The 20,312-nt window shown below is 46.5% G+C and overlaps 2 protein-coding genes across 3 annotated transcripts in view; one reads left to right on the forward strand and one right to left on the reverse strand.

Moving 5' to 3' along the window:
• The window catches only part of LOC146428630 (uncharacterized), a 41,002-nt gene that overhangs the window by 17,624 nt on the left and 3,066 nt on the right, over positions 1-20,312 (reverse strand). The window lies entirely within an intron of this gene.
• Positions 13,751-16,961, forward strand: NPBWR2 (neuropeptides B and W receptor 2). The gene is made up of 2 exons (XM_085079185.1): positions 13,751-13,924; positions 14,441-16,961. Exon 2 carries the CDS (start codon positions 15,080-15,082, stop codon positions 16,076-16,078), a length of 999 nt encoding a protein of 332 aa, XP_084935311.1. The 5' UTR covers positions 13,751-13,924; positions 14,441-15,079; the 3' UTR covers positions 16,079-16,961.

Consider the following 20,312-nt stretch of genomic DNA (forward strand, 5'->3'; position numbering starts at 1 on the left):
AGAAAAAGCACTTAGTAATAAAAGGCAAGGAAAATCCATAACTTCAACAGGTAAATGAAGGTAAACCACTTGAAGTAATAGAAGTAGATGGAGGGGAAAAAACCTAGAATTAATAGTGTCCATGACACCCAGAGCCAAAACAAGCCTAGTGGATCAGGAAAGAGGTAAGCACATTCTCCAAATAACAGCAGAAATTAAGTGAGACCTCTGAAGGGAACAAAAGGAAGAGGCAGCCTAAAGGAAAAAATGCCTCCATACTTTTCATTCCCTGCCCACAAGGTGTTATGGTTTTTTTAATCCATGGTCTCTTGTGTCATGTGGTAGAAATCCAGAAAAATAAAGGTCAGGAGAAGCATGGTTTATAGGGAACATTCCTGCACAGCAGACAAGATACATCCTCGTGCAAATGATTCCATGCAGCTCTCACATTTTTCATTGCTTCTCTTCCTCTTCCTGGGGAATCAGAGTTGCTTTATTTACTCCAAGCAATATTTTTTTCCCTCCTCCTTGGCAAAGAACAAGCTCTGGCCTTGGCAAGAGCTCGCTGGGTTACTTAATGCTCATCACACCCATGCTAAGGAGAGTGGAACAGGTTCATTTATCACTTATTACAATGATTAACTTGCCCAGCTGCTGGGTTCAAGAGCCCCAGAGTGCCTCAGGTTATACAGGATCACAGAAGGAAAAGCTCCATTGAATTAAGCTGCTGCCACACTGGCTGTCTTTGCCTGTCAAACACATTCAGCTGCTCTTGCAGTGCCTTGTGAAAATCCCCCATAAAATACAAGTGAAAACCCCTCAGCATCCACGAGAAAGCACAGCTGAGTTCTGCTCAGGGAATTTCAAAACTACGTGGGGTGTTTGTGATCTCCCCTTGCAAAGGCAACATCTCAGGAAAACCAAAAGTGTCTTTTCATGGACCCACAGGATGTGTTGAGCTGGAAGGAACCTTAAAGCTCATCTTGTTCCAACTCTTGCCACACTCAGGACATCTTCCACTAGACCAGGTTGCTCCAAGCCCCATCCAACCTGCCCTTGAACCCTTCCAAGGGTAAGACAGGTTCTCAGGAACCTGTTCCGTTCCTCCCAGATCTAAAATCATACCAAAAGCAGGAGCCTCAGAGATTGATTTCTAGTAAATATCTGCATTTTTCTAGGAAAGGAATATAGCAAACCTTCTTGTTTGCATGTGACTTTGCAAAACAACACGAGCTCTTCAGAAAGGGCTGCCACCCACTTATTTTTCCCCATTTGGCGGAACATTTTCATTCTGTTGTTGTTGTTGTTTGGAGCAGTATTTTAATAGATCTGGCTGGAGCTGCTTAAAATAGTATAGGGTGTGAGGGGTGGAAAACTGAGCTCTTGCACATCCAGTGTTTCTGTGTTGGAAGCCCTAAATCCCACCCCTCTGGTGGGATGAAATAGATGCTACTAATCCAATTTCCAAAGTATCATGCATCAAGCTGACACCATTTTAAGACTAAAAAAAACCCCAATTTAAGCAAACCTCTGCTCCTTTCCATTTTCTCTGTTCCACAGTTTATGACAGAAGACAGGAGAGAAAGATTGTTTTGGGAACAATGTATTCAAGACTCTAAAAATAATATAAAAACTGCTCTGCCACACTCTTGGCTTTTACAACCCCAAAAAGCACTGGCTGTCATTACTCACAGTCACAGCTGTGGTGGGATTTCTAGGTACCAACCTGGTGACCACACCATGGGACAGTCATTTCTTCCTCTCCTGGGAGAGAAGAAGACCCCAGTTCCCTTTGCATTTGCTTTGGGCACAGGCAGCATTTGTAGAGTTGTGGTTTCCACTTGCTCCAGGTTCCCTGGGCTGGAGGTGTCTGGAGAACTGGCAGAGCCACCACAGGAATTCGGGTCTCTGTGTACACAGGGGTCCCACTGAGAGAGGTCACACTGTCCTTGCAGTTTCCCTGCACACACTTGGTGTCTGTAGGGCCACTGGGCTTGTCCCATGGCATCACTTGGGCTAGTAGGGCTCTTCCCTAGGTGGCCCCATGGCTACCAAGTCTGCCCTGGACTTTGGGCACCCCCTGCTCCTGGAGCCAGCCTGGAGGGACCCTCAGCACAGAGGCCTCTGGCCTACATGGACTGAGATTTCCTTTGGAAATCTCCTCTGTCATCAGACTCTGCTACAAGTATAACACGAATCGATCCTCCTAGTTAAAGGCGTGACGTTAATTGGCACAAATTTGTCCCTTGGACTTTCCAGCACAGCAAATGTCAGCATTTGTAATCCCTGTTCTGCACTCCCTGCTCGGGCACTAAAACATCTGAATCTGCGAGAACATCTTTAATTAGCACCAACCTGCAGAGAGAGGGGGAGAACCAATCCCCAACAACCACACAGAGAAATAAAACTCTTGACATCAATAGTCTGGGGCAGAGCTGAAACTAGAGTATTTTAATGCCACAAAGAGAGGGTTTTTAATTGCAGAATTCGTTCTCCAAGAACAATAAATCCAATGAAAGAGTTCAGTCTCCTCACCTGCCACGGCCACTTATTGCTGAGGTTTGCTCCTGATTTTTATTAATGGGTTCAGGACTCTGATATTGCTCCTGCCTAAGGTGCAGGGATGATATTTCAGAGCCTGACAAGTTCAGCACAGCTCGTGCTGCATGCAGAATTTCCAGATCCAGACATTCAGAGCATGCAAACTGATACTTCTTCATCCCTGTGCGAAGATCGTTATTAGGACGTCACCAGCGTACCACACACTTCTCAGAGCTGTCCCTTCTGTCCAGCCCTCCCAAGTCACTTCACAAACTTCACTCCCAAGCTGTTTCTGATAGAGTTCAGCAGCACAAGGGATTTAATCCTGGTTTTCCTTCATCTCCTCCTGAGCTGTCTCCAGACACGCTGTGTGGGCACTGTCTGACAGCAGCAGCATTAACGTGTCACCTCCCTGACACTGAGGTTCATGTCACAACTTTTCATCAAAAGCAGCAGACAAATGATTCCCACTGGGTCCCACACGGTTCCATGGGGACTTTGTGTGGCTGCAGCTCCAGTACCAGCCCTGGTTGGTGCACAGGAATTTCAGGAGGAGATACACAGAAGGGATCATCCATTCACAGAGAAAAGCATCAGTCTGCACAGCCCAAATCCCCACAACACTGCAGACTGTGGCAACCCAGAATCAGCATTTACACTTTGGCCTCTGTGCCTTACTTTTCCCCTCACTAAAGTCCCCCCCCAGCTCCCCTTATACTCAAATTCCTGATAATTAAAAGCAGTGGTAGGAGCAGGGATGGGTGATGGGAATAGTCTCAAGGCTCAGCAATATTTCTCAGGCCTGACAATTCCAGCCAAGGAAGGAGGGAGAGCCTGCATTAAAAAGGTGTGAAATCAAAGCAGTAATGAAATTTAGGTATAATGAGAGGAGCTGAAGAGGTTTTCAGTGTTCAGAACAAGATTAGCCGCTCCAGGCACAGGAGGAATGCGACATTTTCCCCGCTGTAATAACCCTGTGATGCAAATTGCATCTCAAATCCTCCTTCCCTGCTCTGAGATCTGTTCAGCTGTCGATGTGGCGCTGAATTTTTAAAACAAAGTGGTCAGAGAGGTGGTTTGCAAATAAAAAATCAGATAGGACAGCTTGGAAGCACCAGCCAGAGGAAAGAAAGGCAGAGCCTGGCCCAGGGGTGCAGCACAGCCACAAAACACATGCCTGAAACTTCAAGAAATTAAAGAATTTGCCACTTGTTTTTCTCCCACTGGAGATACAGAAGGTATCTCCTTCTGTAGAAGGTGCTTTATGGAATCCCTGCCTCCTTAAGGCTGTATCAGAGCACAAGGATGAAGGTTACACCACCTTCTGCTGCTGCTTCTACCTCCTGCCTTAAATCTCTCCAAAATCTGTCACTACTGAGCCTTCCCAAAGCCCCAGATTCACTTGGTCCTTGCAGGATTTCAGTGCTGAGGAGCATGAAGGGACATATAGGTGCTTGCAGAGACCAGAGATGCAATTGCTGCCTCAGCTGAATTTTACTGCCCAGGTTAGCTCCTCTAAAACCATCAAAATCAGCCCCTTTGGCAGTACCAGGCCAACAGCATAATATCAGGGCTTGCAAATGTTTGGAAATTTAATTTCTTAATATTTCTCTCCCAGTCTCCCATTTCCTGGTGCCTTTGCAGGGGTTTATCCCATCACTCAGCAGCTGCAGCAGGTCTTGGCAATCAGCTTCAGATGGATTTTTAGTGCTGAGCAGATAAGAGGCAATTTTACTCTGTCTCCAATGAACGAAATTTCACCTAAATCAGACAAACTCTGTGTTCTCAAAGCAGAAAAAGGCTCAGATATCTGAATTAAAAGACAGCATAATGAAAAGAGCTGCCTTACAATAGCAAGATATGATGGACAGCAGGAATGGCTGAAGCCAGCAGAGATAAGTCCATGAACTATTCATGCTACAAAGATTTCTGACAAAACCCCAATAACCCAAAAGCAACATTTTGTCTGGCAGAACTGATAGGAGCCCTGTGCATTTAATTCAGTCATTGACAGCAAATGGAGATTGGCTTGGAGTACCTTTGGTCCACTACTACTACTTTTTTTTCACCCAGAAAATGTAATTACATCTACTCTTTGGGAAGGAATTATTGCTTTGAGTGGTGCAGGGCAAAGAGTTTCTTCCCATACCCACTTGTAATCAGTCACCAAGAGAAATATTTTCTCAAAGGATCTCTTCAAAATTTTGGAGTTACTTTTAACATGAATCACTTGGTTATTTTGCTCCAAAGGATAAGGGAATTGAATTGGGCTCCCTCAGCTTTAAAAGAAGTGTTTCTTCCCAGTTCTTCACAAGGAGGAACAAAACACTTTGCTGCAGCAATCCGAAGGGAGGAAGAAGTTTCTTTCCCCCTGTGCTGCAAAATAGGGGACAATTTTGTTCCCAAGAGGCAACAATACCCAGCCAATTTCCAGTTCTTGTAGTTAAAGGGAAAAGTTCTGAGGTTTATAACTGTGGGAGACATACAGAGGGAGGACCAGGGGATCTGCTGGGGGGATTTGGGGTGGGGGACAGATTAAAGAAATGTTCAAAAAAAACCCATGAGAGCTCAAGACTCCATCCCTCAGAGGAGAAACTCTATTGGACACAAATGCCATTCAAATCCAAAAAAGGCTGAGACATTTCCCCAAGCTCTGCTGAGCCACCAGGAACAACCAGGAACAGCCCAAATCACCCTGTGGGACCAGGGCAGCAGGTCCCTGACATGGAGCAGGAATGCTCCTTTGGGAAGCCACCTGCATCACCCATGGGACTCTCAAGATCTGCTTCTACAGCCCCCAACATCCAAAAAGCTCCACATTAAAAGCCTTTCATTTGGGATTTCAATTCTCCATGTGTCTGTTGTCACTAGGCAGCTGCTCCACTTCAACACCCTCCTGATGGGTACAAAGTTTCTCCTAATTTCCAGCCTGAACAGGAAGTTATTTCCATTCATTCTTCTGCAAGTACTGGGAGTGCATACCTGATTTGCTCTTCCTCTCCCTGGTGTGCATTTGTGCACATAAAGTGCCAAAGCCAAGAGCATTTCCATGTTTAAATTATGTAGTTTCTCCTTATTATTTCCTTCCCAGATAGTTGCACAGATTTGGTGCTGACTCAACACTCAGAGCCTTGACACAGCAAGTCCACAATTTTCCTGCTGACTTCCTCAAGCTTTGGGTCAAGCCTGCAAGGAGGAAATAAAGCAAAGAAATTCCAAACAGAGGCCCTAATAAAAATAATAAAATGCCACATGCCAGTGTTTGCTGCAGGGAAGGATCAGCTTCCCTGTTTAGTGCTGCTTATTAAATCATTACAAACAATTAAAGCAGCAGAGGGGAGGAAGACAGTGCTATCGTTTCCAGCTCCCCAGTCCTCCTCTGCCCCCGGCATGAATTTCATAAAGCACAAATCTCCCAGCAGAAATCCCTCAGCAATCAATTTCCTACTCATGGAATACAGCAGGCAGACACCCTGGCTTTCCAGGCTGGAAAGGGAGAATTTGCCTCAGTGTTTTCCCAAGGCAGGCAGCTGTGATGTCAAATCCCCATCCCTGCCCTGCCAGGAGATTCCTGAAGGAAACATTTTCCTGTGGGGTGACAACCCTCTGGAGATGCACAGAGAGCATTGTGTCAGCATAAGGGATCTGAATTATGTCAGATCCATAACTCAGGCTCCATCTTTGTTCACAAGCAGTTCCTAGCATGAAATTCACAGTGATTGTGTTTCCCCAGAACAGGTAATTTCAAGCACATTTTTCTCTTGATTTGGTTCTGCCTTCCACAAAAGCAGCGTGCCCAGGATCACTTTGGAGACGAGCAAATAGCTCCATCACAAACAGGAGCACCAGGAAGCATAGCAACACCTAACAGCCAAGACCATCCAAACCCACTTATCAGCCCATCCCCACATCTCCTGGACTCACTGGAATGCTCAGGAGAGTCAGAAAAGCAAAGTGTTTTCTAAGAACCGGCTGTGCAATCAAAAGGAAAATGACAGGCGCAATCAGCCCAACACAAGCACCCCTGGCAGGGGAAGGAGCAGAAGGGATTCAGCCAGGAGGGATCCAGCCAGGAGGGATGGGAAATGCTGTTACCCACAATAATGCAGCTCAAGTGATGCTCTCTCACTATTTGGGTTGCTTTTGTTTCTTTTACTTCACAATGCATCTCGCACACCATAGTTGTTTTCCCTCCCTGCAGCCACATGAAAAAAATCACTGGTCTCACACCTTTTTCTCACCTCTCTCTGCCTGAAATAATTTTTCTGTTATATAAAAGGCAAAACAGAGTTTGTTTTCATGCTGGAAATAAGTCCATAAAGTCTTTGACCAATTTCAACATGGACAACAACTCTACAAATTCTCCATTACTCAGGTGCCCCAGGGCAGCAAGGAAGGGAAAAACTGAGAACAGAGGTGGGAACTGCATCATATTCTGCCTTTCTCACGGATGCTTTTCCTCCCAATCCAGAAAATTTGCTGTCCTTTGCAGGGCTGTAGAAGAATGCTGTCTGCCGCACACAATGTTCCTGCAAACCAAGCAGGAGCAGTGCAGAATACCTCTGTTCCTATGATATTGTTCTGCTGAACCCATAAACCCACAAAAGAAAGGTCACTGCCAACTCCTGATTGCAGAGGAAGGAGTTCGTCACATCCTCCCTGTAAATTAGGATTTATCAGAAATGGAGAATTGATCGCCAAGCAACCTGCAGAGACACAAAACTACTCTGCAGTTTTCTGGGACTCACTGAGCAGCACAAAAAGGTTATTGATGCAGCTGGGGAGTGTTTCTGTACAGGATGTGCTCCTGCACCTCCTGACGTACCAGGTGGGGAAACAATTTACTTAACATTCACAAGAAGAAAGCAATGCTTATTATTAAAAAATAAAAATTAAAAAAAAAATTTAAAAAAGGAAAAAAAGAGAAAAATACAAAGAAAATCAACTTCGTGGCAAGGAGCGTCAGTAAGAGTTTGCAGAATTTGGTGAAAGCAGGTCATTTACAAAGAAATAATTTTTCCTCTGCCTTCAAGTGGAGTTGAGAGGCAGGTGGAGATGGAGAGGTCTCAGAGCCTGAGTGTGCTCCTTACCAACAAAATGACACTGACATCACCAAGTATTAGAAGTGAAAAACTTCAGTGATAACTCAGCCCTCCAACACAAAACACCTTCTCCCACTCAGCACTTGTCTGAAATCACTCCCCTTGGCAGAAGACTCTGCATGGCCTGGCGAGTTCTGTGCTTTGGAAATGATTCCCTGTGGAAAACACAGAAGTATAACTTTATTCCTTTGCTTTTTCTGATTCTCCTCCACAAACATCCAGAAGTTCTTTAGGGTGTGGTTATCTATCATTTGCATTGATAGGATTTTGATGGAGACCTTTTTTACCCAGCACATTGGGAAAGCCCCAGTGTCAGTGACCTGACAGCTTCAGTCCCCAGGGAATTAAATCTGAGGGCTTTGCTTTGGGGCCCAAATTAGATTTTAAAGAGAGAAGAGCCAGGTGTTCCTGCCTGTGTCTGCTCTTTTGGCTGCTCCTGGGGCCACACTGAACCCTCCCTCACTTGCTCAAACATCCCCACTATGGCCATGACCACAGGGTGCAGATGAACAGAGAGCATCAGCCATAAACCTCACCCTGCAACAACCCTTTTCCTTTTATCTTTTGCTTTTAAAATTATTTTCATGAGTTTTATTGCACACCATTTCCTACTCAATTCACCTCAGCTATCCACCTTACATTTTTCTTTATCACACTGACATACTCAACAAGGCTCATGCTCTTAAAACTGAATTTTCATGTGCACATACATGGCCACAAGAATTAAAAAGACCTATTTAAGTAGGCCAGGCTGGTATTAATTGCAAAACAGAGCTGTAATAAGTGACTGCAGTCCAAAACCAGAGTCAAGTTTCACTAAGCTCAAACCAGGCCTCCTGCTTTTCCTTTTTTCCTTACAATAATTGATGGTATTACAAACCTTGTATTCCACAATGTTTGTTGGCCTAAGGAGTGTTGGACAGAGGTGCCAGCTCTGTATAATTACACTGGAAAATGTTGTGCCAGAGTTCATCTGTTTTGTTGGTTTGGTTTTGTTTTTTCTTTTTTACAATGAATGTTGTACAAAATATTAGACCCTTTCTCTAAAACATGATATTAAGGTGAAGATGAGTCATTTTCCTGTCATAACACAAGAGGGAGGGGAAACCAGAGTGAACAAAGCAGCAAATTCATTCAGCAGCAATTTGCACTCCGCAACTCTCTGCTGATGAAGCTTTTAGGCCAGAGGAGCTCTGCTACTTAAGCAGACAAGGCAGCACATTAAGCTGTTGCTTAGAGATATTGGAATATATTGCACAGAGCCTGCTCCCTGGTGAGCATCCCTGAAGGGCTCCGGGCTGTTTTTCCAAGGAAGCTTTATAGCCCTTTTGCAGCGCTGTTGTTTGTAGAGACTCCAAGCTTTTCCAAGCAGGTCAAGCAATGACAGAAAGGGTGACTTTTCAGAAGTGACAGTGCAGATGGTATTAGAAAAGTCAAAGTGACAACTCGTGTCTCTCGGAAGTGGCAGATACCAAGGGCTCTTAGCAGCTGTGGTACAACTGGCTTAATAGCAACTGAATAATGTATATTCCTGCCAGGAATGCCGATGGTTCACAGCACTACAGGGAATGTGTGTCCTACACAACCCTCATCTGCCAGCAGCACTGGAAGGACAGGGATCCAGGGAAGGGCAGATTCCTACCTGCTGACTCACACCCACTTCTATCTCACCTAAGTTGGGCAAAAAACATAGTTTTATTTCGACTCTGCTCCCATCCTTTTAAACTAGGATTCCTCCTTATGTCTTAGTCTTCAGATGTGCTGAAGAATGTCCTTGCACACACTCTGTGCACTCTGATAAAGGCAACCAGCAGGAAACAGAACCCTGTTAACCTCTCCATGGCCAAGAGAACTCCAAAAGGAAGCAATTAGCTGTACCCTGGAGTACTGCAGCACCAGGTCCCTTCCCATCCAAGGCTTTTTCCTCACAGACACGAGTCCCACAAGCAGATTACACAAAAGCTGTCACTCACGTGGGCTGATGGAAGAAGTCTGAGATAGGGAAGCACAAAAGCTCCAAGTCCAGAAGGCTAATTGATCCATAGATTGATCCAGCAGATTAGCTTCTCCTGCTTCCAGAGAGTTAAGGAGGAGGAGGCAGCAGCATCTCTGTCACAGTCCAAGGCATGGGACAGTTTTTGCCCACTCCTCATGGCAGCACCAGCACAAGGGAGGCTCCAGACCACTGCCCTGAGCCCCTCACACCCCACAAAGGCAATGAGCATCACTGAAAAAGCAGACAGTCCACTTCCAGAAACCTTCCTCTTCCAAAGGGCCCTGCTTGGGACTGACAGGACTGGCTCAGGGCAGCAAACTAACCAAAGTACACACTCACTTCCAGCCCTGGAGAAAAGCAGGAAAAAATGCTGGAGAGTAAAAGCATCCTGGAATGGAAGCAGATTTTAATTTCTCTCTGAAACAAGGCTGCTTGAAGCCGGACCAGCAGGGGGTGGGAGAGGAAATGAGGGTGTTTAAAGCAGCATTCTGCCTGCGTTCTAAATTCTCACAGCGTTGTAAATTCTCACAGATATGTATTAATTGCAGCAAGACTGGCACTGTGTCCTTGCTCCCACTGTCACAAGCACACTGCCAGAGCTCTCTTAATTAACCCATCTGACAGCACAGGCTCCTGCTGGGAGCCAGGCAGCCTCCTGCAATGCCACTCACCCTCCATGGCCTGGTGGCACCTCTGGGTGGCCCCAGCCAGCACCACAGGGCTGTGGGATGTGTGGTAGAAGAGCCGTGGTCTCCAAAAGCTGCTGGGAATGAGGGCTGACCCATTTCAGGAACCTCCCAACCTCTTTTCTGGCTTGCAGAGAGCAAACAGCTTCAGCCAGCCACCCACGACCTCCCGGTGCTACAGCTTTTATTCCCCATCACAGCTGGTCTGAGGAAATTGCTAACACGACGTTTGTCTCGATTGCTCCCCTGCAGAGACAGACGGGGCAGTTATTGATGTGTACTTTCCCTGACAAAAACAGGCCGTTTATAGACTCATTACTCCGATTTTCCTTAAATCACTTCCAGTACCACTTTGCCTTCACTGCAGCTTTCAGTGGGCAGGATGTGTCACCAGCCCCTGGAACCATGACAATTATCACCATTCAAAGGCACTTTCTTCACCTACAATTCACCAGTTTACCTATGGAGACATTTGTCCTACACTCACCCCTCAGAAAAAATCATCACCTGCAGTCCTTGCCTGGCTCCCTGGGGTGTCCCACGAGGTGAGCACAATCACCTGTCAAAGCCATCCTGGCTCAATATGGCTGGGGAGGTTTTGGGGGAAAGCAGGAGGATATATTCCAGCTCACGGGTGAACGTTATCCTACAAGTAACGTGACCAGGCACACTTACCTGGCCACAAGCAATTACAGACCATTTGACATAATCAGTTCTGGGTATTTTAGCAGGTCCTGTTGTGATAGGACAAGTGGGAATTACTTCAAATAGAAGAAGGGTGGATTTAAATTAGATATAAGAAAGAAGTTCTTTTACAATGAGGATGGTGAGGCACTACCACAGGTTGCCCAGAGAGGTGGTAGATGCCTCACCCCTGGGAGCATTCAAGGTCAGGTTGGATGGTTCCATTCTGAGCAATCTGATCTGGTTGCCAATGTCCCTGCTCATTGCAGAGGGGTTGGACTAGGCGACCTTTAAAGGTCCCTTCCAGCCCAAACTACTCCTTGATTCTAGTATTAACCTGCAATGCTTTTTAAAAGCCTGAACACTTCATACAAATAAATCACCTTAATAACCAGCGACTAAAAGACAGCCAGCCGAGAACATTTTGTTTTGATAAACAGAGTATTGATTGTCTATCTGTGTCCTTGAGATGAACTTGACTCCTTGACATCAGCAGGAGCCCAACAAAACAGCTTGTCCATAACTCCAAAATGGTGGATGGCCTTTGTCTGCAGCCAGCAGCACATCAGCTTCATGAAGGCAATAAAGCACCCTTGATTTAGGATTGCCAGGGATTTCCCCCTCCCTAAAGCACTGCCTTTTCTTTGTTTACACAGCTGACCCAAGCTGCACAGTGTGAACATGGGCTTCAAGAGGCAAAGTCCATCTCCATGGCATGGATTTGCCAGGAATAAAACAATTGTCCCTGCTGAACCGTGCTGATGATGGAGCTGTTGACACAAGAGTAGGTCCAAGCAGCTCGGAGGGAAAACACAGCTCATGTCCTCTGTGGCAGCATCTTCAAACCAGTGCTTGATTTCCAGGGTTTCACGCCACTGTAGCATTTATAATCAAGCAGAAGGGATGCCCAGCCAGAGAAGACAAGATGAATAAAAGATTCTGTCATCCTTCCCTCCAAGCACTCCCCATCACACCAACATACATGGATCTGTTTCATCTGTGCACAGCCTCTGGCCCTGGTCAGACCCACACTCACACAGGGGAAAGATTTTCTCTGTTGGTAGAAGGGTTCCTGCTGCAATGCAATTTCCTACATGAATTTAGATCTGTTGGCAATTGTTCTCCCCAAAGCAAACAAGTTTTATTGGAGAACCAGGCAAGGAGCTCAAAAAGCAGGTGCCAGTAATTTGTTTGGGGCATATATGAAGCAAAAGCCCCTCTACCCACACCAGGCAATGAGATTTAATTAGTCTCCATCTCATCTCTGACAGGTTATTTTAATCAAGCACATCCTAACCAAGACACGGAGAGCATGTTCACTACGGATAATGAGGAGTCAGGTACAAGGCAGAGGGTAAAGCACAAGGGAGCATCATCAGCACAGCAGCCCCTGCAGCCCCCCCAGATCCCAGTCCCTCTCCACAGTCCCTAAAACACATAGCACCTGGGCACACAACCCCTGACCAAAGCAGCATGGTGCCAATCCCAAGATAATATCGTTTGGGAAGAGAAAGAACAGCTTTTAAGCTATCCCAGAGACATGCTTTATGCTGAAAAACAGAAAGCTTCAAAGGATTGTGGATGAAAAATACTTTCAAACCCTTTTGTCCCAGGGAATAGTTACAGATCAGTAAATGTAACATCATATTCTCCTGAATTTCTCTGCCTTCCTTTGTGTTCTTCCCCGAAAAAGACAATAGCATTTCCTAGAAACTGCCTTCCCCCTGCAGACATATCAATACCTTGCTTCGTTTACAACTCCTTATAAGCTTCACCAGCTTTCCCAAAACAGGCAAGAGGAAAGCTCCAGAGGTGTTTCATCTGAAGAAATATCATCCATGTCATTCCTATGAAATATAATTGGACAGAATAAGTCCTGTTTAATTTTCCCTAAGCCCAGTGTCTGGTGAGATTTTGTCCAAGATGCAGAAAATATCAGGAGGAGCTCTACATTGGGCATAAAAGAAATTCCATCTGCTGAAAAATCAATTATAGCCATGGCCTTAAGAAGTGCAATGAAATGTTTTACTCCCACCCAGTTACTGGTTCACAATAATCTTGCCAGAAGAATATAAAAACATCTAAAGAAGAGGAGCAAAGTTGAACACAGCTCTTGGCTACACAGCTCAGATCTAGGAGCTGGCTCTCCTGGTTAGATGCACACAGCCAGGCATGGCACTGATGGATGCCTGTGTTTTCCCTTGCCTTGTCTTGAAACAAAGGTCAGGCAACATTTAAAAGACTAAAGGATAATCAAAAGACCCTTGATTTCCTTTCTCTTCTTTTTCCAGGGACATGCTGGTAAAGCGATGTTACATTCTTGCTGGTTTTGCTCTATAACTTGGGGTGCATTTCCGACAAGCTTCACGGGACTCTTGCACCTCCCGATGCACATCTGAAGGATTTCATTGAATTTCCAAAGCCGGATCAGAGACCCAGCTGGAGAAAACCGGCCAAACTCCTCCAGAGCAGCTGAGAACAGCCCAGATCTGGCAAGGTACGTCTGTTTATTTGTTTATTTTGCGTGCTGTAATGTTACTTACCCTCCTCCCACTCCCTTTGTTAAAACCAGCCTCTGTTCTCTATGGAAGCAGTTTAACCCCCCGCTTCCCACCCTTTCATGCATCCCTCATTCAGCCAGTCCTGGGTGCTGCCTGTGTCCCTCGACATCTCCCTCATTTCTGAAGGGAACATCCCCCTTATTTACCATTTAAATAACCCTGCTGAGAGAAAACCTTTGCTTACCCCCCTTCCCCGGTCTCAGCAAGTGCTAATTGCTCAGACATGCAACGCGCACACACAGAAGCATCATGTTGATCTGATTGCAAATCCCGGTACGTCAGCATCCCAGAGACCTCCTCCAACTCGGATTAGAGGGAAGAGGCTCTCCAGTGCAAGCAGCAGGTGCTGGAGGAGGCAGCGGAGCCGCTTCCCAGGTAAGGGACACTTCAGCCCTCCATCCCCAACCCTGGCAGTCCCGCTCACTTTACCGCTGTGCGACAACTAAATGCAAGAGAAGCGAGGCACTTCTCTTTGCAGAGCCTGGGGACCGGTTGCCAAAGCTTTGATCTTCACGGTGGGGGTAGCGCTCGGTTGTTTGTTCATTCCCTGTGGAGGAATTGTTGGAGGTATGGGTCAGGGAATAGTGATGGATGTGGCAACTGCTACAGAGGGGATGATTCTTGCTGTGACTCTAAAGCAGATTCGCTCTCAGGATACTTTTTTCCCTCTTCCCTGATTCATCCTGAACTTCGGAGATTTACAGGTTTGTCTGTCTATCTGTGCCAAGTTTGGGGTGCTGCCCATTGTTTGCCCTGGGGATGGTCTTCATAATTTATAAGTTCATAGCCCACCCTTGCTTAAATATCTACTTCGATTGCAGGTTAAGCCCCTTTAACCCTTAGTTTTGGAAATACTCCCTGAACTATTTTTCCCCCTCCTTCTTTTGCTAGGGGACCCTGGGAGTGGGGAGTAGCAGTGTCAGAAACCTCTTCATTGTTCGTGAAATGCCAGTCCATGAAGAGCCTGAACTCCGACACAAAGGCAGGCGCTAATTAACCACTGCAACACTTCTGCTCCAGCACGAAAGCCAGCGCTGTGCCAGTGAAACAGCAGCCATCCCTCGGGTCCTCCAAGGGCTGTGAACAGCCAGCCAGGCACAAAACTCCCCCTTCTGCCTCCTTGTTCCTGCCAGCCCCAGAAGAACTCTCGCTGCAGACAACTGACTGGGAGCCACTCAACCCCCCTAGCAAAGAAAAGCCAAAGCTCACTTGAATGCTCTCAGAAAAAAGAGTTACTTGACTTATTTAGAAAATCGTAATTCTCTTGTTTGCTTGGTTCATGGAGCCTTATGTCTTCCAAATATTTTTCCCCAATTATCACTTCAAAATCTAACTTCTCCAATGGGGGGAGAGGTAAATTAGATGGTCCATGCAGCCTCACAATCCACCTTTGAATATAAGCTGTATCTAAATGAGGTAACAGCTGCTTCTTACAGGAGGGGGAAAAATCCCCAAGCAAGCAAAAAACCCCTCACTTCTGGGCTAGCAAGGCTTTCAGTGGCATCTGAGGGTTGTCTGTGATCAACAGGCATGGGAAACAGCTCCTTTTGGGATGATCTGAACAGCTCCTGCAGCAACACAGGCAACAGCTGCTACCTGGACAACAGCATGAGGTTCAACTTCACCCTCCAAGAGCAGGCAGCTGATTTCTACGTTGGTCTGCCTGTGATCTACTCTGTGATCTGTGCTGTGGGGCTCACAGGCAACACTGCTGTCATCTATGTGATCCTCAAGGCCCCCAAGATGAAGACTGTGACCAACATGTTCATCCTGAACCTCGCTATAGCTGATGATTTGTTCACCCTTGTGTTGCCCATGAATATTGCAGAACACCTCCTCCGCTACTGGCCCTTCGGAGAAATCCTCTGCAAGGTCATCTTGTCCATAGACCACTATAATATCTTCTCCAGCATTTATTTCCTGACAGTGATGAGCATAGACAGGTACCTGGTGGTACTGGCTACAGTCAGGTCCAAGAGGATGCCCCACCGTACATATCGAGCGGCCAGGATTGTCAGCCTGTGCATCTGGATCCTGGTCACCATCATTGTCCTCCCTTTCATCATCTTTGCTGATGTCTACACCAACAACCTGGAGATCAAGAGTTGTGGTCTCAGCTTCCCCAAGCCTGAGAGGTTTTGGTTCAAAGCCAGCAGGATCTACACCCTCATCCTTGGCTTTGCCATTCCAGTATCCACCATCTGCATCCTCTACACCATGATGCTCTACAAGCTGAGGAACATGCATTTGAACTCCAATGCCAGAGCCCTGGACAAAGCCAAGAAGAAAGTCACCATTATGGTCTTCATAGTCCTGGCTGTGTTTCTCTTCTGTTGGACCCCCTTCCACTTAGCCACCATCGTGGCTTTGACCACTGACTTACCCCAGACCTCCCTGGTCATTGGGATATCCTACTTCATCACCAGCCTAAGCTATGCCAACTCATGTTTGAATCCCTTCTTGTACGCTTTCCTGGACGACAGTTTTCGGAAAAGTTTCCGGAAGTTGCTGGAATGCAGAACTTCTTGAACAGGGGGTTGGGGCTGGCAGGTCCCTGCCCTCCCAGGGCTTTTCAGGGACACCTTTGCAGACTGGAGAGGTGGCCAAGGAATGCACAATGTCCTTTCTTTCATTTACATGTAATGTATGGTCTGTTTATAATCCTCATCAGCAACAGGGTTTGTTCTGCCCACTTGCAACTCTTGTATTTCCCCTCTTTGCGCCTCCCAACTTCTCAGAGTTGCATTCTGTACCCTGATTTTTAATTTCACACTCTGAATTATTAAGGACAGAACATTTCCTTTTCAGAGGTGTACTTCTGCCACAGAGTGGTCCTTTATTGCCATCTGCTGTACAGCACAGACAGGCTGGAGACCAATTTCCAGATCAGCGCAAAGCTCAGATCTTTATCACTGTTATTAGAGAGGATTGTTTAATGGAGCAGAGCTAATGAGCACTTTCAATGAAACATTAATAAAATGGACAGAGGATGAGTATTTGGAAAAGAAAAGAAACAATTTTCGTGTCTGTGTATGTTCCTGTGTGTTATGGCTTTCTTTTGGTTTTCAAGGATGTCCATATTTCACCCCACCCCAAATTTCCTCTTTTCTGACTTGTTAAATGTAGACCAAAAGGAAGATTTGAGTCTAAAAAGCAGTGTTAAACAACACACCATACAAATACTATGACAGATGTGGGAATTTGTGTTAGAAATTATTTTGAAACAATTGTTCCTGTTAAGTGTCAAATACATATTTATTTAAGAGTGAGTAATGAAATAAACCTAATGGGGGAAAAAAAGAGACTGGTCCTTCTTTCACAAGAGAAAATTTATGTTACTTGTGCCATGTCTTCACTATATATATTGCATTGTGCCTAATGTAAAATAAAACCTGGTAGATTTGTAAGAAAATTAAGATTTTTTTTTTTTAAGCCACAAGTTAAACTCCAGTGAGGACTGCAGATAAAGTTCCTTCTTTAATAGATAAATAGTCAAAATACTTGAACAGAACCAGGACTTGAGTGGGAGAGTCTGGAGATCAGAAACTCCATATTGAAAGCTTGGAAAGCTCATTCTCACACATTTTAGCCCTTCAATGTCCATATGTTAGTGCCTTTAGGAAGGCTGTCTTAACTAAAATATTTCTCTCAAGCTTTCCCCAAATCCCCAGGTACCAAGTTCAGCTCTTACCTGTCCAAATTCCCCAGGAAAGTACAGGGCGGGTAAAACAAAAGAGAGGAAGCTGCAGTTCCCAGCTTAAATAGGTTCTCAGAGGGTGACAGTGTGAGTGGAGACCCCAGGTGATGCTGCTCAGGACAATTCGGTTCCCTCAGCACCCCAACACCAAGACTGATAACCCTCCATACCTCAGGATGGCAATTTCATTTTTGGAAAACTGTAAAACAGACGTGTGAATAGAAGTTCCTTCTGTTGCCTTCTCCATACTAAAGGTGCTAACTTTGGGAGAACAATGGAGAACACTTTCTTCCAGGTGAAACTTCTCCAGGAATTTTGCTTTAGCACGGTTGCCACCTACCGGCAATGGGCTTCCCAGGTGGAAAATCTTCTGCGTGAGAAAACTGACTCAGATGAAGTCACCTCTCACACAAGCTGCCTAATCAGCTGAAACATTGCTGTTCATTAGCATTGGGGCTGTAGGAAAGGCAATATATTTTATTAGGTAGAGAAACTGTTCTATTTCTTTAGATAGAAAGGATATTTTCAGGGTGAGTCACCCACTTTCAGAGCTGACAATGACACTGCGGGAGCCTTTTCCATTAAATCACAACTCCTGACTGTCACAGAGTCACAGCATGGCTTGAGCAGGGTCATCCAGAGCAAATTTCCCAGTGCTCTGTCCACTTGGGTTTGAATGTCCCCAAGGATGGAGATGCCACAACTACTTTGGACAACCTGTTCCTGTACTTCACCGCTCTGTGAATTTTCTTCCTATACTTGGATGGAATTTTCCATATTTCAGTTTGTGCCTCCTGTCCTGTTGCTGGACATCATTGAGGAGAGTCTGGTTTCCTCTGCTCTGCACCCTCCATCAGGCACTTATAAATATTGCTTATATACCCTGGGCCTTCTCTTGCTGAGGATGAGCCTCCCCATCTCAGCATCTCTCCTCTTCTTATGGCAGCATCCTGCTGCATCCATGATTTTCTCCATGTAAAACACGTAACACATGAATGCTGATCCCTCTTGGAGAGTGCCAGACTCGAAGGGGAGAGAGATTTGCATTGGCCGAGGTGTCCTCCCGTGATCAGGAGGGGTTGCAGCTCCAATGGAGCCCCGAGGTGGCCGATGTGAGTCCGGCGGGGCGATGCGCTTCAGCCCGGCGGCACTGAGTGGCACTCTCTGCTTTCAGCTCAGCATCGCTGCGTCTCTCGCAGCCTCACACACAGCCTGGTACCCTGCTACTGCGGGGAGCCAGCCGACTCGGGTGCCCATGCCTGGGCAGACCCTTGAGGCACAGCATCCGAGGCCAGGCTGCTTCGGCTCCTTCTGGGAGAGCAGAAAAACCCTCAAGGAGGTGCATGCCCACTCCCAGTACAAGCTCTCCCTGGGGAAACCTTGCACGCCAGCTCATTCCTTTGAATTTCCTCCCACTGCTGGGGCTGGTTTGTCACACCAGCCCACATCAGCTGCATCTTGAAGACTGGAAGTGGGGAAATAAACCTCATTAACGATTCACTGAATTAATCCCCTCCTAAACCAAACAGCCCATCGGGGGTCTGCAGGGTCTCAGGAGGCTTAATTAGGGACCCACAGGGCTTTTTCCCATCCTAACCTCTTCCCAGCCAGCCATGCACTGAGCAGGTGCTTATTCAGGTCAGCCACAACCGGGGAAATTTCCTTCTGGGACAGTCTGGAATGCGTTAATGGGTGCAAAGGTGCAGCCACACAGCTCCCTGGACATCGCAGGAGCTGAAGGCTTTCCCCTGGCTCCTGCTCATCGCAGCAGCGGCAGCAGATTACTGCTTCAGGAAGGAATCGCTTTCCTCGTTCTGTCACACCCACCAGGACACACAGCCCTGGGGGACTCTGCTCCGTCATCCCTGAGAGAGGGGAAACAAGCCATTTCCCACCCCAGAACAGGAATTCGGTTCATATGGGGCTCATATTCCCACTGCTGCCTTTCAACACAGCCATCTGAGTTCAGGCAGGGGATCGGAAGTGATTGTTCCTTTTTAAGTCTTCGTGCTGCAGCAATATTGGCTGTTTGGATCAATTGTCCTCATCCGAGCTGTGCTGCAGCTTGTTTTCCCGGGAAGCTCTAATCCCCTGGGTTTTATGCAATCTCACAGTGCCTCCCTAAGGCTGGTCACGATTTTTGGGTGAGAAAAGAAATAATACCCCACCGGGAGTTGAAGGCCTGGCTCTCAGAAGCATCTTTATGTGAGAAATGTATGAAAACAAAGATGAAAAATGGATAAGCAAAAATTTGGACTATAGAAGATGTGAAGCAGAGGGTCTCCAGAGGGTACTGTTAAAATCAATCCAAGAAAAAGAATTTGTCCCTTTTCGGTACAGCCTGACTTATCTGTAACACTCACCTTGTTTCCTCAGGGTGCTGATGAGCCACTGATGCTTCCACCACAAACCCAAGGAAATGGTGACCCTCTGGGTTTACTGCCAATTCTGGGAGAGACAAGTCCAGTTTGGTGCTTTCAGAGGGCATCAGACCCTCAAGGTTTGATATTCCCACCTGCTGCTGAAGGAGAGGGGACTTCCCAGGCTAGGTTCTCTCTCACAGTGAGCTGGAGGTCACCTGAGGATCCTCTGTGGGCTGTGGAGACATGGTCCTGGCAGCTCCCTGTCCATGCCCAGGGCAGAGCATGTGGGTCTTGCCCCATCCACACCACCACTGCAGCTGAAGTTGTGCCTGGAGCCAGTTTTTGGGTGATAAACCCTTGTGCTACAGCAGCTCTGAGGCCTCCAGAGGAGCTCCAGGCATCATCATGGAGAGACAGAATGAGAGGGAATGGCCTCAAGTTGTTCCAGGGGAGGTTTGATTAGATATTAGGAAATGTTTTTTCACTGAAAAGGTGGTCAAGCCCTGGAACAGGCTGCCCAGGGCAGTGGTGGAGTCACCATCCCCAGAAGTGTTCAAAAAACCTCTGCACGCGGCATTGCAGGACAGTGTTTAGTGGTGAACGTGGTGTTGTGTCTGAGTTGAGACTTGGACTCATTGAGCTTCTCTAAACTTAATAATTTTATGACTCTATGATACCAGGCATCCCCCAAAAAAATCTTCGC

Source organism: Lichenostomus cassidix, chromosome 20 (genome assembly GCF_008360975.1).
Source record: "Lichenostomus cassidix isolate B80296 chromosome 20, HeHo_3.0, whole genome shotgun sequence".
In the NCBI taxonomy this organism is placed as follows: Eukaryota; Metazoa; Chordata; class Aves; order Passeriformes; family Meliphagidae; genus Lichenostomus; species Lichenostomus cassidix.

Bases quoted from the DNA above. Each gene is read 5' to 3' on its own strand.
- NPBWR2 (XM_085079185.1), top strand. From the start codon at position 15,080: ATGGGAAACAGCTCCTTTTGGGATGATCTGAACAGCTCCTGCAGCAAC.